Source organism: Sugiyamaella lignohabitans, chromosome A, assembly GCF_001640025.1.
Source record: "Sugiyamaella lignohabitans strain CBS 10342 chromosome A, complete sequence".
Classification (NCBI taxonomy): Eukaryota; Fungi; Ascomycota; class Dipodascomycetes; order Dipodascales; family Trichomonascaceae; genus Sugiyamaella; species Sugiyamaella lignohabitans.
Genome location: NC_031672.1, coordinates 3,117,778 through 3,139,043, shown reverse-complemented (window position 1 = coordinate 3,139,043; position 21,266 = coordinate 3,117,778). Strand labels below are relative to the sequence as shown.

General features: G+C 47.0%; 8 protein-coding genes across 8 annotated transcripts; 4 read left to right on the top strand and 4 right to left on the bottom strand.

Moving 5' to 3' along the window:
• Window positions 1-1,125: 1,125 nt before the first annotated feature.
• Window positions 1,126-3,960, top strand: AXL2 (Axl2p; the record flags this gene model as incomplete). The annotated part of the gene is made up of 1 exon (XM_018882967.1): window positions 1,126-3,960. One exon carries the CDS (start codon window positions 1,126-1,128, stop codon window positions 3,958-3,960), a length of 2,835 nt encoding a protein of 944 aa, XP_018735203.1.
• A 1,160-nt stretch (window positions 3,961-5,120) lies between these two features.
• KEX1 (Kex1p) lies at window positions 5,121-6,740 on the top strand (the record flags this gene model as incomplete). The annotated part of the gene is made up of 1 exon (XM_018882966.1): window positions 5,121-6,740. One exon carries the CDS (start codon window positions 5,121-5,123, stop codon window positions 6,738-6,740), a length of 1,620 nt encoding a protein of 539 aa, XP_018735202.1.
• Window positions 6,741-7,026: 286 nt separating this feature from the next.
• Window positions 7,027-8,493, bottom strand: AWJ20_992 (uncharacterized protein; the record flags this gene model as incomplete). Its single annotated transcript, XM_018882965.1, has 1 exon — window positions 7,027-8,493. The coding sequence occupies one exon, from the start codon at window positions 8,491-8,493 to the stop codon at window positions 7,027-7,029; it is 1,467 nt and encodes a 488-aa protein (XP_018735201.1).
• Window positions 8,494-8,901: 408 nt separating this feature from the next.
• Window positions 8,902-9,750, bottom strand: KRE9 (Kre9p; the record flags this gene model as incomplete). Its single annotated transcript, XM_018882964.1, has 1 exon — window positions 8,902-9,750. The coding sequence occupies one exon, from the start codon at window positions 9,748-9,750 to the stop codon at window positions 8,902-8,904; it is 849 nt and encodes a 282-aa protein (XP_018735200.1).
• A 2,970-nt stretch (window positions 9,751-12,720) lies between these two features.
• On the top strand, window positions 12,721-17,928 carry EAP1 (putative cell wall adhesin; the record flags this gene model as incomplete). The annotated part of the gene is made up of 1 exon (XM_018882963.1): window positions 12,721-17,928. One exon carries the CDS (start codon window positions 12,721-12,723, stop codon window positions 17,926-17,928), a length of 5,208 nt encoding a protein of 1,735 aa, XP_018735199.1.
• Window positions 14,811-18,845, bottom strand: AWJ20_989 (putative spidroin-1-like; the record flags this gene model as incomplete). The annotated part of the gene is made up of 4 exons (XM_018882961.1): window positions 14,811-16,084; window positions 18,277-18,357; window positions 18,703-18,726; window positions 18,803-18,845. The coding sequence occupies 4 exons, from the start codon at window positions 18,843-18,845 to the stop codon at window positions 14,811-14,813; spliced, it is 1,422 nt and encodes a 473-aa protein (XP_018735198.1).
• A 327-nt stretch (window positions 18,846-19,172) lies between these two features.
• On the top strand, window positions 19,173-19,694 carry MNP1 (mitochondrial nucleoid protein MNP1; the record flags this gene model as incomplete). Its single annotated transcript, XM_018882960.1, has 1 exon — window positions 19,173-19,694. The coding sequence occupies one exon, from the start codon at window positions 19,173-19,175 to the stop codon at window positions 19,692-19,694; it is 522 nt and encodes a 173-aa protein (XP_018735197.1).
• A 680-nt stretch (window positions 19,695-20,374) lies between these two features.
• Window positions 20,375-21,139, bottom strand: TIM21 (Tim21p; the record flags this gene model as incomplete). Its single annotated transcript, XM_018882959.1, has 1 exon — window positions 20,375-21,139. The coding sequence occupies one exon, from the start codon at window positions 21,137-21,139 to the stop codon at window positions 20,375-20,377; it is 765 nt and encodes a 254-aa protein (XP_018735196.1).
• Between the last annotated feature and the right edge of the window lie 127 nt (window positions 21,140-21,266).

Below are 21,266 nucleotides of genomic sequence, written 5' to 3'. Positions count from 1 at the left end.
TGCGAATTCTCGCGGCAGAAAACAACAACAACGACAACTGTAGCGACTGGTGCTCTTATATAGCAACAGCAGCAGTGAACAGAGAGAGTGGGCTGGTTGGTAAGTGATTACGTGGTATAAAGGCCAGAATTCGGCGCCAAGACTGTTCGGGTCGGGTACAGATACAGGTTTGAGGTGGGTGAGAGTGTTTAGTGACCTGTTTTTTGGGCTTGTTTAGAGTGGTCTGGAGAGTGAGCAGGCAGCTTTAGACGGTTGGACGATCGGCAGCCGGTCGTATCATCCTGTATGATCTACGGCGTCGGCTACTGGTTGGGGCTAAATTAGACGTACCTCACCTCCCAATTGGGGTCGTAGAGACCCCCTGGCTAGGATCTAACGCACAGACCTGCAACATAAAATTACCCCTTGATTGGGATCTTGGGCCTGTAACGCAGTGTCATGCCGACTCGCCTAACGTCTGGAAAAGAATTTAGAGTTTACCCCTACGTTCAATATGCGCAGGTTTTAAACTCTGGCTGCCTGAATAGGCCCTTTTATCTATATATATCCACATATATATATAGTATTCGTTTGTTCGTGTTGCAAAATTAACTTAGTTTTTCTAGACCAAATTGCTTTCACTCGTTTTGTTTTTTCTATTTGTTGTTTAACTTCTTTTTGCCTCTTAATCTTTTTTATTTTTATTTTCTCTTCTTCACCAGTGTGTGTCTCACGACCTGACCTTTCCTTTAATACTGCTCACAATTCGCTCACCACGCTCTTTTCGACCAGTCGTCTTGTATCTATCATTTTCTTGTACTGGCTACAGGTCATAAAGAACCAGATCGACTTAAAACACTTGACTCTTCTTAGTTGACAGGGATCTTAATTGGATACTGGATTCGTGCCTGGTCATTGATTTCATCGAAGTCACAGTGCTGTTTTGAACACCGTTCTCTTCACAGTTTTAGAGATCACGATACTCATCCACTCACTCACTGTAACACTTGGGACTAATTCACACAACTCGTAAGTATTGATTTGGATTGAGCATCGCGATTGCAATTGACTGGTGATATCTTATATTACCCCTTATTCTGTTAGGGGATGCGCAGTGTACTTATATTCTAACCGAGTAGAGCAAGAATGTCACTTTCTTTTCTTGGACTGCTGGCTCTTAGCAGCCTGGCAGTTTCAGCTGCTCCTAATCCCTCATATCCATTCAACGCCCAGCTACCTCCTGTGGCTAGGTATGGACAAGCTTATCAGTACCAGATCCCTTCAGACACATTTGTTACTCCTGATGGCAGCTTAAATTACTCGGCAAGTGGCCTGCCATCATGGCTAGCTTTTGATGACTCTACAAGGACCCTTTCAGGAACCCCTCCTTCGTCTTCTAGTTCACAAGGTGACCAGATGCTCAGTTTCACTCTGACTGGTACTGATGCCAGTGGAAGCACCAATTCCACCTGTCAATTACAGCTATCGGCTGCTTCTGAGCCTCAATTATCAAATGCTGATGTACTAGATACCGTTCTTACGAAATCAGGACCTTTGGCCGATGGTAGTTCAGTAGTGGTGAAACCTGGCCAGCCTTTTAATATCCAGTTTCCCCAACCTCTTTACCAGGACAGTCGTCAAGTTATCTCATACAATGCATTGACCAGCTCTCATTCCCCTCTTCCGATTTGGATGAACTTTGATGCGTCTACTCTGACGTTCTCTGGAACAGCTCCTTCCATCAACTCACAAATCGCTCCCGCTGAAGAGTTTGGCGTCGCTCTGATCCTGACCGACTACTCTGGCTTTGCTAGTGCTGAGATTGATTTCCAATTGCTGATTGGTGCTCATCAGTTTGCTATTGACTTTGTCTCTCAGGAAGTCAACACTACAGTGGGTAAACCATTCCAATACGAGATTCCTCTCAGTAACATCACTTTGGATGGCCAAGGCTTGACTGGTCTGCAGAACATCTCTTCTGTGTCCATCAACTCCAACTCATCCAATTCATGGATTTCTTTAGACAGCTCGAATGGAACTTTATCAGGAACTGCCCCAAGTGACTCGGCAGGCAAGTCATACACCATCAGTGTTACTATGAATGACTTGTTTGACGACTCGGTTACTTATGAGCTGATTGTATCAGTTCAAGGTGCTGATGGCGAACAGATCTTCTCCTCTAGTTCATTGAACCCAGTCAATGCAACCAGAGGTCAGTTCTTCAAGTACGATGTTTCTAGTTTCTTGCTTGACAAAAATGCCACTTTGTCAGTAACTCAAGATCCTAAGACGAGTTGGCTAAACTTCAACTCTGATAACAACACTTTTACTGGTATGGTACCCGATTCTTTCAACGAGACTACCGTTACACTGAAGGCCAGCAACGATAAAAACCTTCAAAAGAGAGCTTCGGAGACTGCTTCGTTTACTATCAACGGTGTGGATGAGAAGAAACCTGTGCATTCGTCTAGTACTAGCGCATCTTCTACCTCGACTCCCACTGCCAGTGCAACTGCTAGCTCGTCAACAGCTGCTTCTACTACAGCAGCGTCAGCAGCACCTCATTCCGGTGGCGTTTCCAACAAGACCATTGCTATTTTATGTGGTGTTATTATTCCAGTTTGTGTTCTCCTGGCTCTGTTGATTCTGTTCCTCTGTTGTAGAAGAAGAACCAGATCCAATGCTGACGGCCGCTCACCATCACCTAAGTTGCAAATCTCGGACCCTATTCTTCCTGAGAGTGACATCGAGAAAAACCCCGGTGATCTTGTTTATCCCGTAAAGTCAATAACTTCTGGCACCACAGCAGGTGTTCACACTCCTGAAATGGGTAAAGGAGGAAAGCTGAATGAAACTGAGATTGCTCCTACTGGACTTCGCAACATTACCAACAACAACGAATGGGAAGATTCACCTCAACGTGCTTCGACCTTCAACTTCCTTCGTATTGATGGTGGCCGTGAAGATGATGACGAGGAGGATATTCAAGATGCTAACCATATTAATAACACATCTACATCCTCTGGAGAGACTCATATTGGAGACCGAAGTTTCAGCAATGCCAGTGCTGAGCATGCCAGCCAGCCTTTTGTTGGACAGGCTCTGACACTTCCTGGTGACGATTCTGTTCAACAGCGTCCCAACTCCGAAGTCGAGGGACGTCCAAGAAACTCTTGGCGACAAACGAATACTTCAGACAAGAGATGGCAAGAACACCAGTCTCTCGGATCTTTGGCTACTATCTCTACAGACGAACTTTTAACAGTTAGACTTGTTGACAGAGACAGTGGAATTAGCAGCAGTCAAAGAGACAGTCGACCAGATTCGTTCATGGATCCCACCAAATCGCGCATTCTCACTCCCCATCACTCGTTCATGCCAAGTGATGGTTCCTCAACTATCCTCAAACCTATTGGTTCACATTCATCCACCTTACAAGGCCACAGCCAATCTAACTCGATTGCTTACAGCGAGAGAGACACCGAGCCTGCTCCACCAATGCCCAACCTAGACTCGCTACAAGAAGAGCAAGTGCGATCTACCAGCGGAGCCAGCAGAAGACCATACAATCCCAAAGATGGCACCACATCCTTCTATGGACTTGACTCTGAGTCGATGAGTACCGACTACCGAACTGCTAGTTCTGGAGACGACTACGACGAAGAAGAGGATGAAGACGAGGCTCACAGTTCTGAGGGAGAAGTGATTCGACCCTACCGCAACTCACAAGGCGAATTAAAGTGGAACCAAGTACCACGAGACGAATCCAGCGACTTTGTGTCCATGGCCAGCGAAGACGAGTACAGCGACAACAACACCGAGGTTCTTGACGGCCCCAGCCGCTACAGTGCTTCAACTGCTCGCACCAGTTCCCGCCGTGACACTGGCGGTAAACTCGTAGACTTCACCAAAAAAGGCGAGAGCAACCACAATCCACCCGTCAATGACAACAGCCTTTCCGGCGAGCTTGCCTTTTTGTAACGACCAAAACCACCCAACCTTTAATGATTTATGACTAACCCCTCTGTACTTTACTCTTTAATTTTTAATGTATTCATACTTATTACGTTTCCATTTCTGGGGCGCTGCTCCAGACCCCGTAGCTCCTGCTTCGCAGGAGACTGTTCCTCCGGCCCCAGACAACGACTCGAGCGCAGCGAGAGGAGCCACGGGGTCTGGGGCAGAGCCCCAGCCGCCGGAGGCAGGGTCCGGCGCCAGGATCGACAGGGCCGCATGGCGTTGTCAAGCGCGTTGCTGGCGATTACGCGGCAGATAAGAGATGCAGCTGCGATCGGGATGGATAGTCTAATTTCAGCATGAACTGAACTGTCAACGTCGCATTTCGAGAGGTCACGAGGCAGGGTCAGTTGCAAAAAAAAATAGTCAATAGAGGGAAAATTACAGAGATCCCTATCCGTTTGGCCTGTATCAATTAATAGAGGAAATACCAGGCCCGCTGGCAGTCGGATATCGGGGCATATTTCAGCGACCCGAGGCCGGATCTGGCAATTAGGACCGTCGACATCTCGCGAGCATTAGAACGGCATTTCATCAACTTTGGTCGACTTTATACTCTTAATAGCATTAGACAGGTAACATGAACGGCTCACAACACTGGTTGGTGTCGGTATTCCGGCTGGTTTTAGCCATTGTCGCATTATTTCCCGTGGGAATCACGGCTCAAGAGAACGACGAGGGTCATACAGCGGCCGATTTCTTCGTCTGGGACCTTCCTGGCGTCGACAGACTGACAACAGACTTCCCTGTGATGCATGCTGGGTACGTATTCCACCCTCCTGATCACTCCCCACACGACTAACACCTGTCCAGACACATTACCATCAAACCAGAGACCCACGGGTCGATGTTCTTCTGGCACGTCGCCAACCAGTTCGTGGTCGGCAGCCAGAAAACGGTGAGTACGCGGGTGGCCGGTGTGCCTCCGGCGGCTGGGGCTGCGCCCCAGACCCCACTGCTCCTCTCGCTTCGCTCGAGTCGTTACATCTCTGGTCAGGGATATCTCCTGCGAAGCAGGAGCTACGGGGTCTGGGGCAGCGCCCCAGCCGCCGGAGGCAGGACCCAAGACACGGTCTAACAGAAAACAGGTTATCTGGTTCAATGGCGGTCCAGGATGCTCGTCGATGGACGGTGCTATGATGGAGATTGGCCCGTTCCGAGCAAGGGATGGCGGAGAGAAGTTGGTGGAAAACGAGGGCTCGTGGCATAAATATGCGAATGTGCTGTTTATTGACCAGCCTTTGGGAACCGGGTTTAGTACTGCCGATACCAACAGTTATATTCATGAGCTGGACGAGATGGCGAATGATGTGCTGACGTTTTTGGAGAAATTTTTCGCGATCTTCCCCGAGTATTTGACTAATGAGTTGTATTTGGCCGGCGAGTCGTATGCCGGTCAGTATATTCCCTATATCGCACGTGCGATGGTGGAGTCGAACAAGAAACTCAAGCCAGGCAGTTATAAAGACCCTCAGGGCAAACATTTGTTCAATTTGAAGGGTGTCATGATTGGTAATGGATGGATAGACCCTATTCACCAGTACCTGTCGTACGTACCTTATTCATACAGTGTTGGTCTGTTAAAATCGGGAACTAAAATGGCTAATGATGCCGAAGAGGCTCATAAAAAGTGTGCTCAAGCATTGTCGGATTCAGAAAATTATAGTGTCCATTTGCGAGAATGCGAGACGATTGCGAAGTCCATGTTGAGTGATTTCAGTGACCAGAAGGACTGTTTCAATATCTATGATGTCCGTCTGACTGACAGTTATCCCAGCTGTGGAATGAACTGGCCGCCAGATTTGACCAGTGTCAAACCTTATCTTCGCCGACCAGATGTTCTCAAAGCTCTTAATGTGCCGTCTGTCAATGGCTGGGACGAATGTAGCGGTGCCGTACAGGGCGCATTCACCGCATCACACTCGCCTCCTTCTATTCAGATTATTCCTCAGTTGATTGACGATGGTGTGAATGTGATGATGTTTAACGGTGATCAGGATTTCATCTGTAACCATTTGGGTAATGAGATGTTAATAGATAGCATGACCTGGGGAGGTCGTACTGGGTTCGACGATTCCGTTGACAAGTCAGAAGCAGAGAACGAGTGGCTTTTCAACGATGTGGCAGGAGGAACTGTCACCGCTGGCCGTAATCTCACTTATGTTCGAGTTTATAATGGAAGTCACATGCTGCCATGGGACCAACCAGAGCAAACCCGGTTTATTTTCAATGTTTTTTCAGGTCTCACTACCTGGGACAGCCAAGGAGCTATAACCAATGTTCACCCTGATGCAGATGCAGACCTGTCCCCCAACAAAGACACTGAGAAGGAAAAACTCGTCAGCGACGCTACCTGGCGAGCTTATTACCGAGCAGGAACAGTGGCTCTGGTAGTGGTGATTATCATTGCTCTGATTGTGATTGTATTTGTATACCGATCAAGACAGCAGTCAGGACTGCGAGTCATGGGCAGATTCTCAGAAAGAAACGCCAGCGGGCTGTTCAAATCGTTCGTCAACGGGTTCAGCAGATGGAAGGCTCCACACAAAGACAACGACCAAGACGGCAGCTACTACGGGCTGTCGAACCTACCACGACCTGGCATGCCCAGCATCATCGTCGAAGACGACGAAGAGTCCGCACTCGACACAGGCAGCAGCGTCGGCTCCGACGAAGTCGAGTCCCCCTACAACGACAGCTCCTCCAACGTTGTCTTCGAGGCCCCTGAAGACACCACCAAGTAAATAGCTCCTTAAAATAAAACTCGTCTCACCGAACGGGTGCTGCCTCCGGCGGCTGGGGCTCCGCCCCAGACCCTGGTTGCTCCTGCTTCGCAGGAGTTGACTGGGGCTGGAGAAAGCCCGATTCGAGCGAAGCGAGAGGAGCCACGGGGTCTGGGGCGGAGCCCCAGCCCGCCGGAGGCAGTGAGCACCCCGTAGAAACTGTCGACTCGAGCGGAGCGAGAGGAGCCACGGGGTCTGGGGCAGAGCCCCAGCCGCCGGAGGCAGTTGTCTTGGATAGTACAGGAGTTTATTCGGAGACAACGTATTGGAGTTCGCCAAGACGTCTTTCTGTGTAGAAATTGGCGGTGTCAATGGCTTTGCGACGTCCTTCGAGGTATTCCATCATCTCGTTATAGGTTTGGGGAAGGAGAGACGGTGGTTGTTGGCCCTCTTTGGTGGCTGCGAAGTACGAGTAGGTGAACTGGCCGGTGTCAGTGGTGGTTCCATGTTCCAGGTTGCGGACAGTCGAGTCTACACGGACTTGGATCAGTGTGCCAGGAACGTGCTCACTGACATGACCGTCAGTTTTAATCAGTCGCGTGGTTTGCTCGGTATAAGCGACAGTGGCTGTCAGGTACAACACCGAACCCACGGGAACAGGGTTCTTGAAAGTGGTGGAATCGAGGGAGACGAATCTGGGGGCTTCATGGGCAAAAGACGAGGCACAAGCATAGGCCAGTTCAAAGGTCTGTCGAAGAAGATATCCTCCGAAAATCATGTATGAATGTCTGTTTCTGTACTGAGGTTGCATGATACTTGTAGAGTACACTTTGGTTTGAGACATGTTAACGACATTCGATGGTTTCGACGATGGGTCGGAATCGTAGTCTTTCTGTTTAGTCCACATGTAATGGATGATAGCAGACTCTTCTTCAGAAGGAGGTTGTAACCTCAGTCCGGTCTGTGAAGCGACCAGCTTCTTGCGGTTATTAAACTTCTCAGCATGGACGAAATCCACTTGTTCTTGCTCAGTTCGAGGTACAAGACGATTAATAGGGAACGATTTCTTGGTCTCGGGATCACGAGCGACAAACGTGAAATTGGCAGTCAGAAACACTTCATCGTCTCGAATATCCTGTTCAGTCAGATCACGGCCCACCTCAAAATCCTCAGTATGAGTAGCTGCTTTAATAGTGATTTCCATAGAACTACGACCTGTCCAAGTGACACTTCCTGATAAAGTGACATTACATTTGGAGATATCGTCAAGTCTCTTGAGCATATAAATACGGTCGACAGACGCAGTAACAATAACTGGTTCGGCCGGGGAACAGTGTCTATACGCAATAACACCAGCCAGAGCGTCTAAATCCTGAAAAATCTGACCGATTCTCAATCTTCCAGACGAATTGATATAAGCATCCATGAACCACGGATCGCTTTTGAATGGTAACAGAGCACATGTGAACGAGTCGCTGCGTGACTTGTCTACAACGTCTCTTGTCTTAACATCTGAGTATGAATAAGACGTGTCACTTGGAGGAGGACCGGCATCTTTGCCATGAGTCTTATACCAATCTTCAATGTGTTTTTCACGAGCACGAAGTGCCACTAACCAAGGAATGGTTCTTCTCATGGGCGAGATGTTGGACCTCGAAGCCACGGGCTGGAAAACATGCTGATCCGAATTGTTGGGATTATTAGGAGTATACGAAATGCCTCTTACCAGAGGACGCAACCCGCGGTAGTGTACAGATCTCAGCGACTTCAACATCGGGTGCAAAACAACTAAAATCCACACTGCGGAAGATAGACAATGCAATCTGATTCTCGTTCTGATACCAGAAAAAATCCCGAGATCCGCGATCTGCTCTTCCGTGCATACAACATTTTTCTATGTTCTGACGCTGCATATAGGTCCTGCAAGCCGGCACGGTCCAGGATCCAGCTGCCTCCGGCGGCTGGGGCTCCGCCCCAGACCCTGGTTGCTCCTGCTTCGCAGGAGTTGGCTGGGACCCCCGACGTAACGACTCGAGCGAAGCGAGAGGAGCCGCGGGTTCTGGGGCGCAGCCCCAGCCGCCGGAGGCAGCTGGACCCCTCAGAGTGAGAATTTAAATATAATGTATACGGAAATATATCAATGCAATGCCATGAGAAGTGTGTTTTGCTGGGAGCAGTTGGTTTAGTCCATCCAGCGCTTGGCTTTGGACCTCGAGACTGCTTCGATAGAGCTGGCAATGACCTGGCTGGCTTGGTAGTAGAGGGTCGGGGTGGGCATGGGAGTAGCGTAGTTGGTCAATGAAGAGAATACGTATGACCAGCCCATGGTAATGGTTGAGTGAACAGATGGGGATGGACGAGCAGTCACAAAGTATGTGACAGCTGAGGTCGGGAATCGGGGACTGGGAGTCAGCTTGGCAGTGACAGAGGTTCCTGGTTGAAGTTGCATGGGAGCGTATCTTGTGATCCAAGCTGTTCCAGTTTGGCTTTCGTAAGGAGTTTTAGCAAGTGAAGCTGCCGCTCCGGGGTCAGCTGGAGCCCCTGCACCGTTGCCTGCAGCAGGAGCAGCGGGTGGTGGAGACGTGTCTCCGCCAGTCGAGGCTTGAACAGTAGTACCACTCATTCCAGTGAGCTGGAATCTATCTGAATAGTGGATAGAGAACTGTGAATTAGACACCAGGGCCACGACTTGTAGATAGTACGAACCGTCATTACCCAAAGTAGCAGCTGATGTCAGAGGAACCGATAATGTGTCTCCAGTGAGAGTGTTCAGATTAGTGGGACCAGCCAGCGTCACGAAACAGTCGATATTGGAGTTGGGACCTGTACAAAGCAGAACTTTGATGGTTTTGAAGTTATCCAGAGGTGGTGACGTGCCGTCATCTTTCCAAGTCAGCGAGATCTTGTCAGTAAGAGCATCGTATGTACTCAGAGTATCTCCAAGAGCCAGATCTGCCGAAACAAACGACACCAGTGTGACCCACACTGTAAACAAGACTGCCAAGCAGCTGCTGGGTTTTGCAGACATCATTTTTATATGGAACAGAATGCTATGAAACGACCGACTTCAGATTTTAATGTGAAAGTGTATATGAACCGGGTGGTGACGTGATGATGATGACGGTGAAAAATACGACTTTTCGTGTCAACAAAAAAAAATCAACGAGTGATAAATAAAATAAAAATCCAATACTGGCTTTTCGGAGCCTTTATTCTTTGAATGAGGTTTTAAAAAATTTCGAGTTGAGTTTGGAATTTTTTATTTTCTCAAAAGCGAATGAAGCAGGCTGTGCTGGATCTCGCGCGTGTGTGCTGCTATCTTTATCTCAGATGAACCTGGCGCAACAGCTTATAAATACAGACCTCTGACGCTTAAATCCACACGAAAATACAATAGCGAGACTCTCAAGAAACACCAACTGGCAGTAATAATCTCTATACCCTGATTATTAACTGAACTGACGTCCTACGTTCGGAATTGTTTGCTGCGGTGAAAGTGGCTCGTTAAACAAGAATGCCGGGTTTTCGGTGAATGCCCTCACTCGACCCTTACCTCATATCATAGCGCCGCACCGTCCATCCTTCCAGCATGAATCTCCAAAGTTATATATAGCAACGCCAGCCGCGCACACCCCCTGGATCTCTTACCAACAGACCCCCCAGCGGACCCGACTCGAGCGAAGCGAGAGGAGCAGCGGGGTCTGGGGCGGAGCCCCAGCCGCCGGAGGCAGCGTGGGGGTGAGGGTATGCCTCCGGCGGCTGGGGCTCCGCCCCAGACCCTGGTTGCACTCCGCTTCGCGGAGTGGGACGGGGGTGGATTGGGTTCGTGTGCCGAGAAGAGCAGTGAAACGGAGGATCTGACAGACAGGGAAAAGATGGATTTCTAGACAATGGGGTCTTGTGTGGTCGGGGGGTCGAGCGAGAGACAGGGTGTTTCTTGCTGGGTTCACGAACCTCGGCAATTGGAGGTTTCATGGATCAAGAGATTTATGAACTTAAATTGAATTTTGCGGCTATTGGCTTTATACAGTTTGAATATGAATATGCTACATTCCAAACAGATCTGCTTTTCGGTCCCTGAAATTTGCTGATCGTCGCATGCTCATGTATATTGGACCTCTCAAACAATATTGTGCGTTTATTGGTTTTTGTACCCTAATACCACTTGATGTGAAATTTCACTTCACGATATTCGGCCGTACAGTTCAGTGGAGAGCAGCAGCAGCGACGTCGGTTAATCCAGAGAAAAGTAGCGGGGGTTTGAAGTCAGTGTTGATAGGACTGCTCATAGATATACAAAATGCTTTACCTGAAATCTCTAGCTAACGTCATCGACAATTCTGTAAGTAAAGTGGTGCTGTTCTTCGACAGATAGATAGTGGTGGAGCAGTGGATGGATCTGTGGCTACCTCGCCATATTTAAGCTTCGAATTGTGAAAGTGTATTGGATTTAGTTGGATACGTGCTCAAGATGTATACCAGGTACTGGATTATTATCTTTTTAGCTTGTAAAGATCTGATTGCTAACTCATGTCCTAGGGTGCACTAATTGTTGAATGCATCAAAGTTCTCAGAAAGGGGCCTAGAACGCCAGCAAGTATTGGTAAGTAGCACAACTATGGCATGGTCATGGCCATGGCCATGACCTTGGAGTGACTGGTCCTGGAAAATAGATAACAGCTATTTTTATTCTGATTTATTATATTTGCTACTCACAAATATATGACGGGTTTGGTAGGATACTGGTTTAGAAGATGATGCTGGTCTTGACCAGAAATTCTGTACAAAATTCACCAACACACAGATATTTTCTTATTTTTCCAGTCATTCCAGCCTTTCCAATTGTTTGAGCTAGAGACGATCTAGATTCTAACTAAAGTAGGTGACAAAATAGTCGTTGTAGTGAAAAAGGCTCGTCCTATTCCCCAAAATCTTACTGGCCAGAGCGAGGCCCAAAGAGTACGAAAAGGTGATATTAGACATGCAGTTGTTGTCCGCACTAGGCAGGCTGTTACAAGACCAGATGGCTCGACCATTAGATTCGATGATAACGCTTGTGTCTTACTGCAAAAGAACGGCGAACCAGTAGGGACCCGTATCTCTAGCGTGGTAGCCAAGGAACTGAAAGACAAGGGTTTCAATAAAATCGTTTCACTGGCTCCTCGTACTGTGTAAAGAAAGAATAGAAGGTCGCATTTGCATATATTATTATATTTTGCTTGGGTTGGGTTCAAACTGTGGGCCCTTTGTATATAGTTAACAAGTATCAAAATTATTCATGTTTATGTTTATGTTGTGTCTCTGAGATGGTTCACTTCAATTACCCACCGAAAGCGTCCTTCAACCATCCTTCTTTAAGCTCTCCCGTTTGTCGGACTCTTTCTTCCCGTTGTGCTTTTCGTTCCAACACCACCTGAATCACAACGAATCTAATAGCTCATAACTAACATTTAAGACATTTAATACTCATGTGCATGGTCAATTACGTATCTTGCTCTCTATTGACCTCAATATAACAAATCATGAAACAAACTTTTTGTATCAGATGCCTATGCACCTAGTGTGGTGTGTGTCTAAATCTTAAGTTACACTTAATCTCAACTCTTGATGTCGCTACCCGCCCGAGATTGTGCGCTATACAACAAGTGCCCGCTCTTCTTGTGTGGCTACCCCCATATGGTATTAGTAAAATTAATGAAACCTATCCCCCAGAAAGAGACTTGCTCTGCTTCGTGGGCATTCATACTGATCCACATTGAGACCCCGTAAAACATGCTTTACAGCCTACTAATAATAGTGCCCACAGAAGTGATACATGCCGATATTTAATACATTAGGGCGTTCTCTCTTCAACCATCTCTTGTTAGTTGCGCATGTATATAGGTATATAGATATATATATATATATATAACGTACAAAATGTCTTGTTGTTAGAGATAGGTATACTGGCGATTGTTCAATCAATAGTACAAAAGTCTACTACAAACAATAAACAAAAACGATGGTAAAGTTGAATCCATCTCTTGGACTGGTTGTCCTGGGCTTCCTTGGCAGTGGTCATTGTCTTTCCACTGGCGAAATCCAAGAAAGAGCTTTACTAAAATCTGGTGTTCGTGTGAACCTTGATCAGAGAGACCTTCCTGAATTAGATAGCGTTGTCACTGCCTTAGATAATGATGCTCAACGACTACCCAAAGTGTACGAACAGAACCTCACCGAAACTCTCGAAAATGTAGATCATTTATTTTCTGTGGGATCAATGCTTCTTGAAAATACGTCTCCAAGTACCGACCTTAAGAATGAACTTGTATCCTCTGCTGCCAACAACCTTTTATCAATTTCCGAAGCCTTCTCATATACCCCTGCAAACGCCGACGACGATGAAGACGGTGCTATCAATGCTGCAGCCGCTGTCAGTGAGAACGCTGAGAACTTAAGCAACCTTCTCAAGCAATCTAATATCGATACCTCGCCTATTGACTCGAGCAACAGTGATCTTAGAAAACAACTCGAATCTATCGATCCCTCTGTGTCATTCGATTCCGTTCTCAAAAAACGTGATCTCGGAGATTTTATAAATTCATTCTTTGGATTTTTCTATCAATCATCAAGCTTGACGAAGTCCATATATAATGCAAAGAATGTTGTTAGTTCATTGAGCAGCTCTGTATCTGGATCTGTATCTGGATCGGCTTCTGGATCAATTTCTACCGATAGTTGCCTGCAAACTATTTGCGAGGTTATCAGTCAATGCTGTAGCTTTATGGAGCAATGTTTCACCAGCACCATCTCTTCTGCCATGGCTTACTGCCTCAGTTGTCCCTTGATGGTTGCTTTGGAAAGCTGTTTATCCAGTCTTTGCTCCAGTGGAGGTATTAGCCCAAGTACTTGTTCCAGCAGCAGTTCTATTTATGAACTCCTCAGTTCCAAGATTAATGAGTTCAGCGTTCTTATCAGTCAATTCAATGTTGATACTAGCAGCTTGAATCAACAACACTGTGTTTTCAGAAGTTTGGTTACCAGCGCTTGTCCTACTGTTTCCTTTACTCAATCTGTGGCAACTGCTACTGGAAGCATTCCTGTTCTTTCCCAAGCTGCCTCTATCGCAACTGGCGACAATGTTATTTCTGGTATGGCTTCACTTTACTCAATGGCCACTTCTGTCGTCAGCAATCCTACTGCCGTTCCCACTATCAATGATCCAGCTGTTTCATCTGCTGCTGCCGCCGCTTCTGCTGCTGCGTCTGCTGCTGCTTCGGCCTTAGCTTCTGCTGGCGCTGATGTTTCTGCTGGAGCTGACGCTTCTGCTTTTGCTTCTGCCGGTGCTTCTGCTGCTGCTTCTGCCAATGCTGAGATTACTGCTTCTGCCGGTATTGCTATTTCTGATAATGCTGCTGCTAGTGGCTACGCTTCTGCTACCGCTGATGCCAATGCTTATGCCAGTGCCGCTGCTGCTGCCTCTGCCAGTGTTGCTGCTGCTGCTTCGGCCAGTGCTGCTGCCGCTGCTGCTGCCGGTGCTTCTGCTGCTGCTTCTGCCAATGCTGAGGTTACTGCTTCTGCCGGTATCGCTATTTCTGACAATGCTGCTGCTAGTGGCTACGCTTCTGCTACCGCTGATGCCAATGCTTATGCCAGTGCCGCTGCTGCTGCCTCTGCTAGTGCTGCTGCTGCTGCTTCGGCCAGTGCTGCCGCCGCTGCTGCTGCCTCCGCAGCTGCCACCGCCGAAGCTTCTGCTTCTGCCTATGCTACTGTTGGAGCCAATGCTGCTAGCACTTCAGATATAACTGCCGTTGCCTCTGCCAATGCTGCTGCTTCTGCTGCTGCTAGTGCGAATGCTGCTGCTTCTGCTTCTGCTGCTGCTTCAGCTGCTGCCTCTGCCGCTGCCTCAGCTGCTGCTTCCGCTGCTTCTGTTGCTTCAGCTTATCCGTCTTTTGGTGCTTCAGCATCAGCTAGCGTTCCTGGATTCTCAACATCCACTTCTACTGGTTTCACAGGTACTGTCCCCACTTCTCCTGCTGTTGAAACTTCACCATCAGCTGATCTCGGTGGAAGTGTTGGAATTAGTGTTGGTGCTAATGCTGGTGCCAGTGCTTATGCCTCTGCTGCTGCTTCTGCTTCAGCTGCTGCCTCTGCTGCCGCTTCAGCTGCTGCTTCCGCTGCTGCTTCTGCTTCAGCATATGCCACTGCCGTTGCTTCAGCTAACGCTATTGCCTCTGCTGTTGCCCAAGCTTCTCCACAAGTTGCTGTTACTGCCAGTGCTGCTGCCAGTGCTGCTGCTACCGCTTCTGCTGCTGCCTCTGCCGCCGCTGCTGCTGCCGCTGCTGCTTCTGCCCATGCCAGTGCTGCTGCCTCTGCCAATGCTGTCGCTGTAGCTTCAGCAAATGTTGTTGCTTCTGTTTCTGCTGCTGCATCCATCTGTGTCTCGGCTGCTGCTAGTGCTTCTGCAAATGCCGTTGCCGCTGCTTCTGCCAGTGCTGTTGCATCTGCCGCTGCTTCTGCTGTCGCTTCTGCTGTGGCCGATGTATCTGCTGCTGCTAGTGTGTTGACTGGTATTTCCGTTCCCACTTCTCTAGCTGCTGCTTCTTCCCCTGCAATCCCCTCTTCTCCCGCAGCTTCGTCACCAGAAGTTCCTTCTTCTCCGGCTGCTGCTGCTTCTTCTCCTGCGGTTTTGTCTTCTCCAGTTGCTTCTTCGCCAGCTGTTCCCTCTTCATCTCCAGCTGCTTCTTCTCCAGCTTCCTCTTCTGCAGCTGTTTCTTCCTCCCCAGTTGCTTCTTCGCCAACTGTTCCCTCTTCGCCAGCTGCTTCTTCACCAGCTGTTGCCTCTTCCCCATCTGCCTCTTCTCCAGCTGCCTCTTCTCCAGCTGCCTCTTCTCCAGCTGCCTCTTCTGCAGCTGTTTCTTCCTCCCCAGTTGCTTCTTCGCCAGCTGTTCCCTCCTCGCCAGCTGCTTCTTCACCAGCTGTTGCCTCTTCTTCAGCTGCCTCTTCTCCAGCTGTTTCTTCCTCCCCAGTTGCTTCTTTGCCAGCTGTTCCTTCTTCTTCACCAGCTGCTTCTTCCCCAGCTACCTCTTCTCCAGCTGCCTCTTCCTCCCCAGTTGCTTCTTCACTAGCTGTTCCATCTTCCCCAGCTGCCTCTTCCCCAGCTGCCTCTTCCTCCCCAGTTGCTTCTTCGCCAGCTGTTCCCTCTTCGCCAGCTGCCTCTTCTCCAGCTGTTCCTTCTTCTCCAACTGCTTCTTCGCCAGCTGCTTCTTCGCCAGCTGCTTCTTCGCCAGCTGCTTCTTCACCAGCTGCCTCTTCACCAGCTGTTCCTTCTTCTCCAACTGCTTCTTCCCCAGAAGTTCCCTCTTCGCCAGCTGCTTCTTCTCCAGCTATTTATTCCTCCCCAGTTGCTTCTTCGCCATCTGTTCCCTCTTCGCCAGCTGCTTCTTCCCCAGTTGCCTCTTCTCCAGAAGTTCCTACTTCCCCAGCTGCTTCTTCGCCAGCTATTCCCTCTTCTCCATCCCCAGCTGTTCTTTCATCACCAGCAGCATCCTCTCCAACTACCTCCTCTTCTCCAGCTGTTCCATCGTCTCCAGCTGTCCCCTCCTCTCCAGTTGCTTCATCGTCCCCAGCTACTACTTCTTCTCCTGCTGTCCCCACTTCCCCAGCTGCTTCATCATCCCCAGCTACTTCGTCCCCAGCTGGTTCTTCAGCTGGTGCCTGCCCAGCATCCTGTCTCTATACCGTCACTGTTACTGCCAACTCTGCTCAAATCGAGGCCGCTATTGCCAGTGCCACTGCTTCCGCTCTTGCCTCTGCTTCCGCTGCTGTCAATATCCCCATGCCATTCTCTCTCAATGTACGAAGCTCGGCTAACAACGGATGGAACAAGATCAGAAACATCTTTAAGCGTGCCACTACAAGTCCCAACACCGGAAATTCTCAGCTTGACTCCAAGTTAGAGGACTTGGAAAACACCCCTCTTACCAGTGTAAGTTCTTTGAACGATGTTCAGAGCAAAGTTATTAGCATTGCTGGATTCATTTCCCAAAACATTGATTCTTCCACACCCCCTTCTGAAATTGAGTCGATGCTTTGTCCTTTCATTTCTATTGCCACTGATATCTCACAACAAGCTTTGGATGACTTTAAGAGTAGCATCAACTCTAATGACCAAAGTCGAACCATTGCATCTACCTTTGCAAATACCATGGGTGACTTGAGTAACATTACTCGTAACTTCGATTTGAACTGTACCAGTAACGGAAACCAGCTCCTTAATTTGGTCAACGAATATCAGGATGCTTTAGTCTACACTGCTGTTACTAGTTATGAAAGCTTTGAAAAGAGATCAAACCCCACTGAAGATGATTACAATGTCTTAGTTCAGGTTCTTAGAAACGCACTTGCTTCTCAAAATCAACCTGTCAATGCTCTCCATGACAACGTTGTAGCCACTATGTACGTAACCAATCCCACAAAATTGGTTGTTACTTCCACCTCAACTACTATCCAAACTGTTATCGTTACTCAACAGGCTCAAACTCCAGTCACTGATATTATCACCAAGATTGTGAGTGGCCCTGAGTACGATGTTCCTGGAAACACCTTCACTGTCCAGCAACCTGCTTCACCTAGCACTATCACGGTCGTCCAATCCCCTACTCCCAGTACAGTGACTATTCAAGCTCCACCTCCACCACCACCAAATCTTGCTACTATTTTCCAGGGTCAAGATGATGCTGCTCCTTCGCCAGCTCCTCAACCACCTGCCGCTGAGTCTCCAGCTGCTTCTTCACCTTCGCCTTCAGCTCAATCTCCCTCTGTAGAGACCCCATCACCCTTTAGTGTCCAGATTACCACTCCAGTCACTTCTGGTCAATCCCAGAATGACGTTGTCTCGTCTTCAATTGCCTCTACAGTTATTCCTTCACAAGTGAACCTTCCTGCAAGTTTACCAAAGGTTCCCGGAGATTCTCCATCAGCTACTGCCGCTTTCGTTCCTCCTATTCCAGCGGTTGCTAATGCCGAGATGCTCTATCACGCTCCTTCGGCCAAGGCTCCAATATCTGAGGCTGCTGCCGGTAATGCTCCTGCTCCTGCAGCTACTTCAGATATCGTCGACACCGCTGATGGTCAAATTGTCAATGGTGGTCCTCAACCTGTTGAGTATAACCATGTTCTTGACAATATTGATTTCGGTGATATCAATGACTACGGTAGTGCCATCTAAACACAGTTAGTTAGTATAACTAGCCGAATTCTCGGGCGAACTCTTTCCTATCTTACTTTTTTTTAAAATGTTCGCCTGACTTTTTTAAACAAATTCTTATTAATCACTTTTAGTTTCATTTCTATTTTTTATTAGTTCATTCCTTAATTCACTTTTATAAATATATTATCTAAAGTACACTTCTTTTTCACGTTTGACCGCTTGATATCTCACGACCAACGCCAAACTATTCCTCAGACCGGAAAATATTACCACATGACAAACAAACATAAAATAACACCATTGTAGTCTCTGCTCTTCGCTGCTGACTTTGGAAGAAGACACACTCTTTCTCATGACACCTTCCACATTCTTTATCTGACCGTGGCAACGTTGGATCGGAACCGATATCTTGGGTTACACCAGCTGTTTCTCCAATCGCTGATGACAGTTCATTACGGAAAATCTTGGCATTATCAGCAATTTCCGTATAGTCGCAGTTACGACACGAGTACAGCAGTCGTTGGTTAATTTTATCCTCCTTAGGATATAACATGTTATTACTGTTTATGTTAGACCATTTCTCTCATCATTTGCGATTATGGTTTTACGACTCAAGTGAAATCCCCACGATTCCTCGTCGAACTAAATGGAAGCTGAGTCCAACACCACCTACGACATGGACCATCTTTTCATGTAAATACTCACCATTCTAGACAAAATCTGAAAGATGCCATTGTGAAATAAATAAATTAAAGAGAAAACTGTACCAAAAACAAAATAAGAACTTTTAATAAATATGCAAAAAAGGAAGATTATCTGATTAACGTAAAGAGTGAAATATGAAACAGTTCAGCAGCCAGGTGTCTATTGATAAACTACAAATCAGCTTCACCACATTTCGCTAGAACTAGATAGAAATGCGGCTTAAGCCGCATCTCTGTTTCAATTACCAAGCACCGGTACGGCCGTTTTTCTCTCATAAAATATACTAATCAGCTGCTAATAAACATATCCAAAAACTACTAATTACTAATTTAACCACTAAAGACAACTTCTCACCAATTATAGAATATTTCACTTCTGTAGAAACGCTTGTAAGAGTAGCGCCTTCTCACAGCCCTTGCACCGAGAAGTATCGACGTACGGCTGATGGAATTTTTCAATATCTAAACCGTGCAACTTTTTCATACGCATCACCAGAAATCATCCGAAACTGTTCGTGATAAACAATAGCATAAAACACCGAACAAAAACGACAAAAAATGTCTGTCCTCCGTTTGTGTACGAGATCCAGCATTTTGAAAAGTGGAGTGCGCAGTGTGCGCCCTGCTAGCATTGCTAGCGTGAGAATGAACTCAAGCGCTGCTCCTGCTACCCCAGTCAACCCCAAGATCACTGCTATTGTCGACCAGATCTCCGAGTTGACTATCCTCGAAACCTCTGCTCTTGTCAGTGAATTAAAGTCAAGATTGAATATTCCAGATATTTCTTTCCCAGCTGGAGGTGCTGCCCCAGCTGCTGCTCCTGTTGCTGCTGCTGAAGAGGAGGCTCCTGAGCCTGTTCAAGAGAAGACTATCTTCAACATTAAGTTAGAATCATTTGATGCCAAGGCCAAACCAAAGATTATCAAGGAGGTCAAGACTCTGTTGGGATTGAGTTTGGTCGAGTCCAAGAAGTTCGTCGAGAGCGCACCTAAAGTACTTAAAGAGAATGTTCCCAAGGAGGACGCTGAAAAGATCAAGGAGACCATAGAGGCTGTTGGTGGTAAGATCGTCTTGGAGTAGACTTAACGTTCAACATGTGTTTAAAGAGATCACCAGTATTTTCCATTTGTACATATTAATTCATCATGTTTCATGTATTATCATTCGGGTCGTCGGTTATCGGAGTCTGGGGCCCAGCCCTAGATCTGATTTGCTTCTAGTTCACGGGAGACTACTAGAATGACATAATGACATTCTAACTTAAGTTAAAACGTAAGGTTTAATGTGGCAAGACTGTGTAACCGATGCTTTCACTTACACAGTGTTGTGAAGTTTCACATTCTCAAATAACTGCTAATCAGTATTAAATACCATTATTTCGTTAAAAGGCTTATGGAGTTATCTTAGATCCGAAGTGGATTAAATTGTTAAATTACCAAATGTATAGGTTCAGAAGTTTAATTTCAACGTATCTAGTCACAAACTATTGAATAGTATTAGCTCACTGGTCAACTTTTGCAAGATAGGTCCAGTAGCTGTGGTATAAAGCTGTTCAATCCAATGTGGTAGTGATATAAAGCTGTCCAATCCACCAAGACTGAAACTTTTAGATAGAGAAAGGTGGGATCTCCAAGAGCCAGATATGATTTTCAACGTTTTTATCGGGTCCAAGACATTATTTGATCATTCCCAACAATTCCATATAGCCCAACCCCGGAGAATATCATAATATGAACTGGTAGCTATAACTCGTAGCTAGCCTATACATCTTTCTTAGGACCCCATCTAACACCTAAAAATCCAGCATTGGGATCCTTTGCCTTGGGTTTGTTCGAGTTATCAATCAAATAAACACGCGGACTACCTGGCACCTCGACCACTAAGTATCTGAAGTCAAATTTACCAATACCCAGTGATGACTTTTCACCACTTTCAATCATTTCTAAACGGGCCACGCCTTCGGCAATATCTCCCTTAACATGGAAATGCATTAACACATGCTCTAGACCACGGCCATCCATCCCTCTTCGACTGGCAATTGGTCTATTTCGGTTACCCCACTTGCTTGACGTTTCTTCGCCATATGCTTTAATCTTCGATCCGCCTAATAATTTCTGACACTGAGGGTCCTTTTCTATTATCGAAAATGCCTTGTTAAAGATTTGAACGTCGCTAGTAGGCAGTAAAATATCATTTACAAAATAATAAATTACAATTCCTGTTAAGCCGATACCGCCAATCACCAGTCCTGATGCAAAAATAAATGAAAACGCACTCGATATACGAGTAGTTAGAGGGATAGTGTTGGCTTTCGACTTGGCTGAAGACGAAGATGAAGCTGTGGATGATGCAGTATTTAGTATAGATCGCATAGCTGTAAATGATCTGTGACTAATGGGCTTCCCATTAAGCTTTTGGACAGGAGAAGCACTGAATGTTTTTGAATTGATAATTGCAATATTACTCAGTTTATAAATTGACCTTGAGCCCATTCGAGGCGCTAATAATCTTGCTAGCGGAAACATAATGAATAGCGATTCCAGCGGGTTGGGATGATCTAGAGCAAGGCGGGGTATTATTGTATAAAATCTTCCAGTATATAAGGTTAAGTCTGTTTTAGGCATAGATAGGTTTACCCGTTTAAAGGCATTT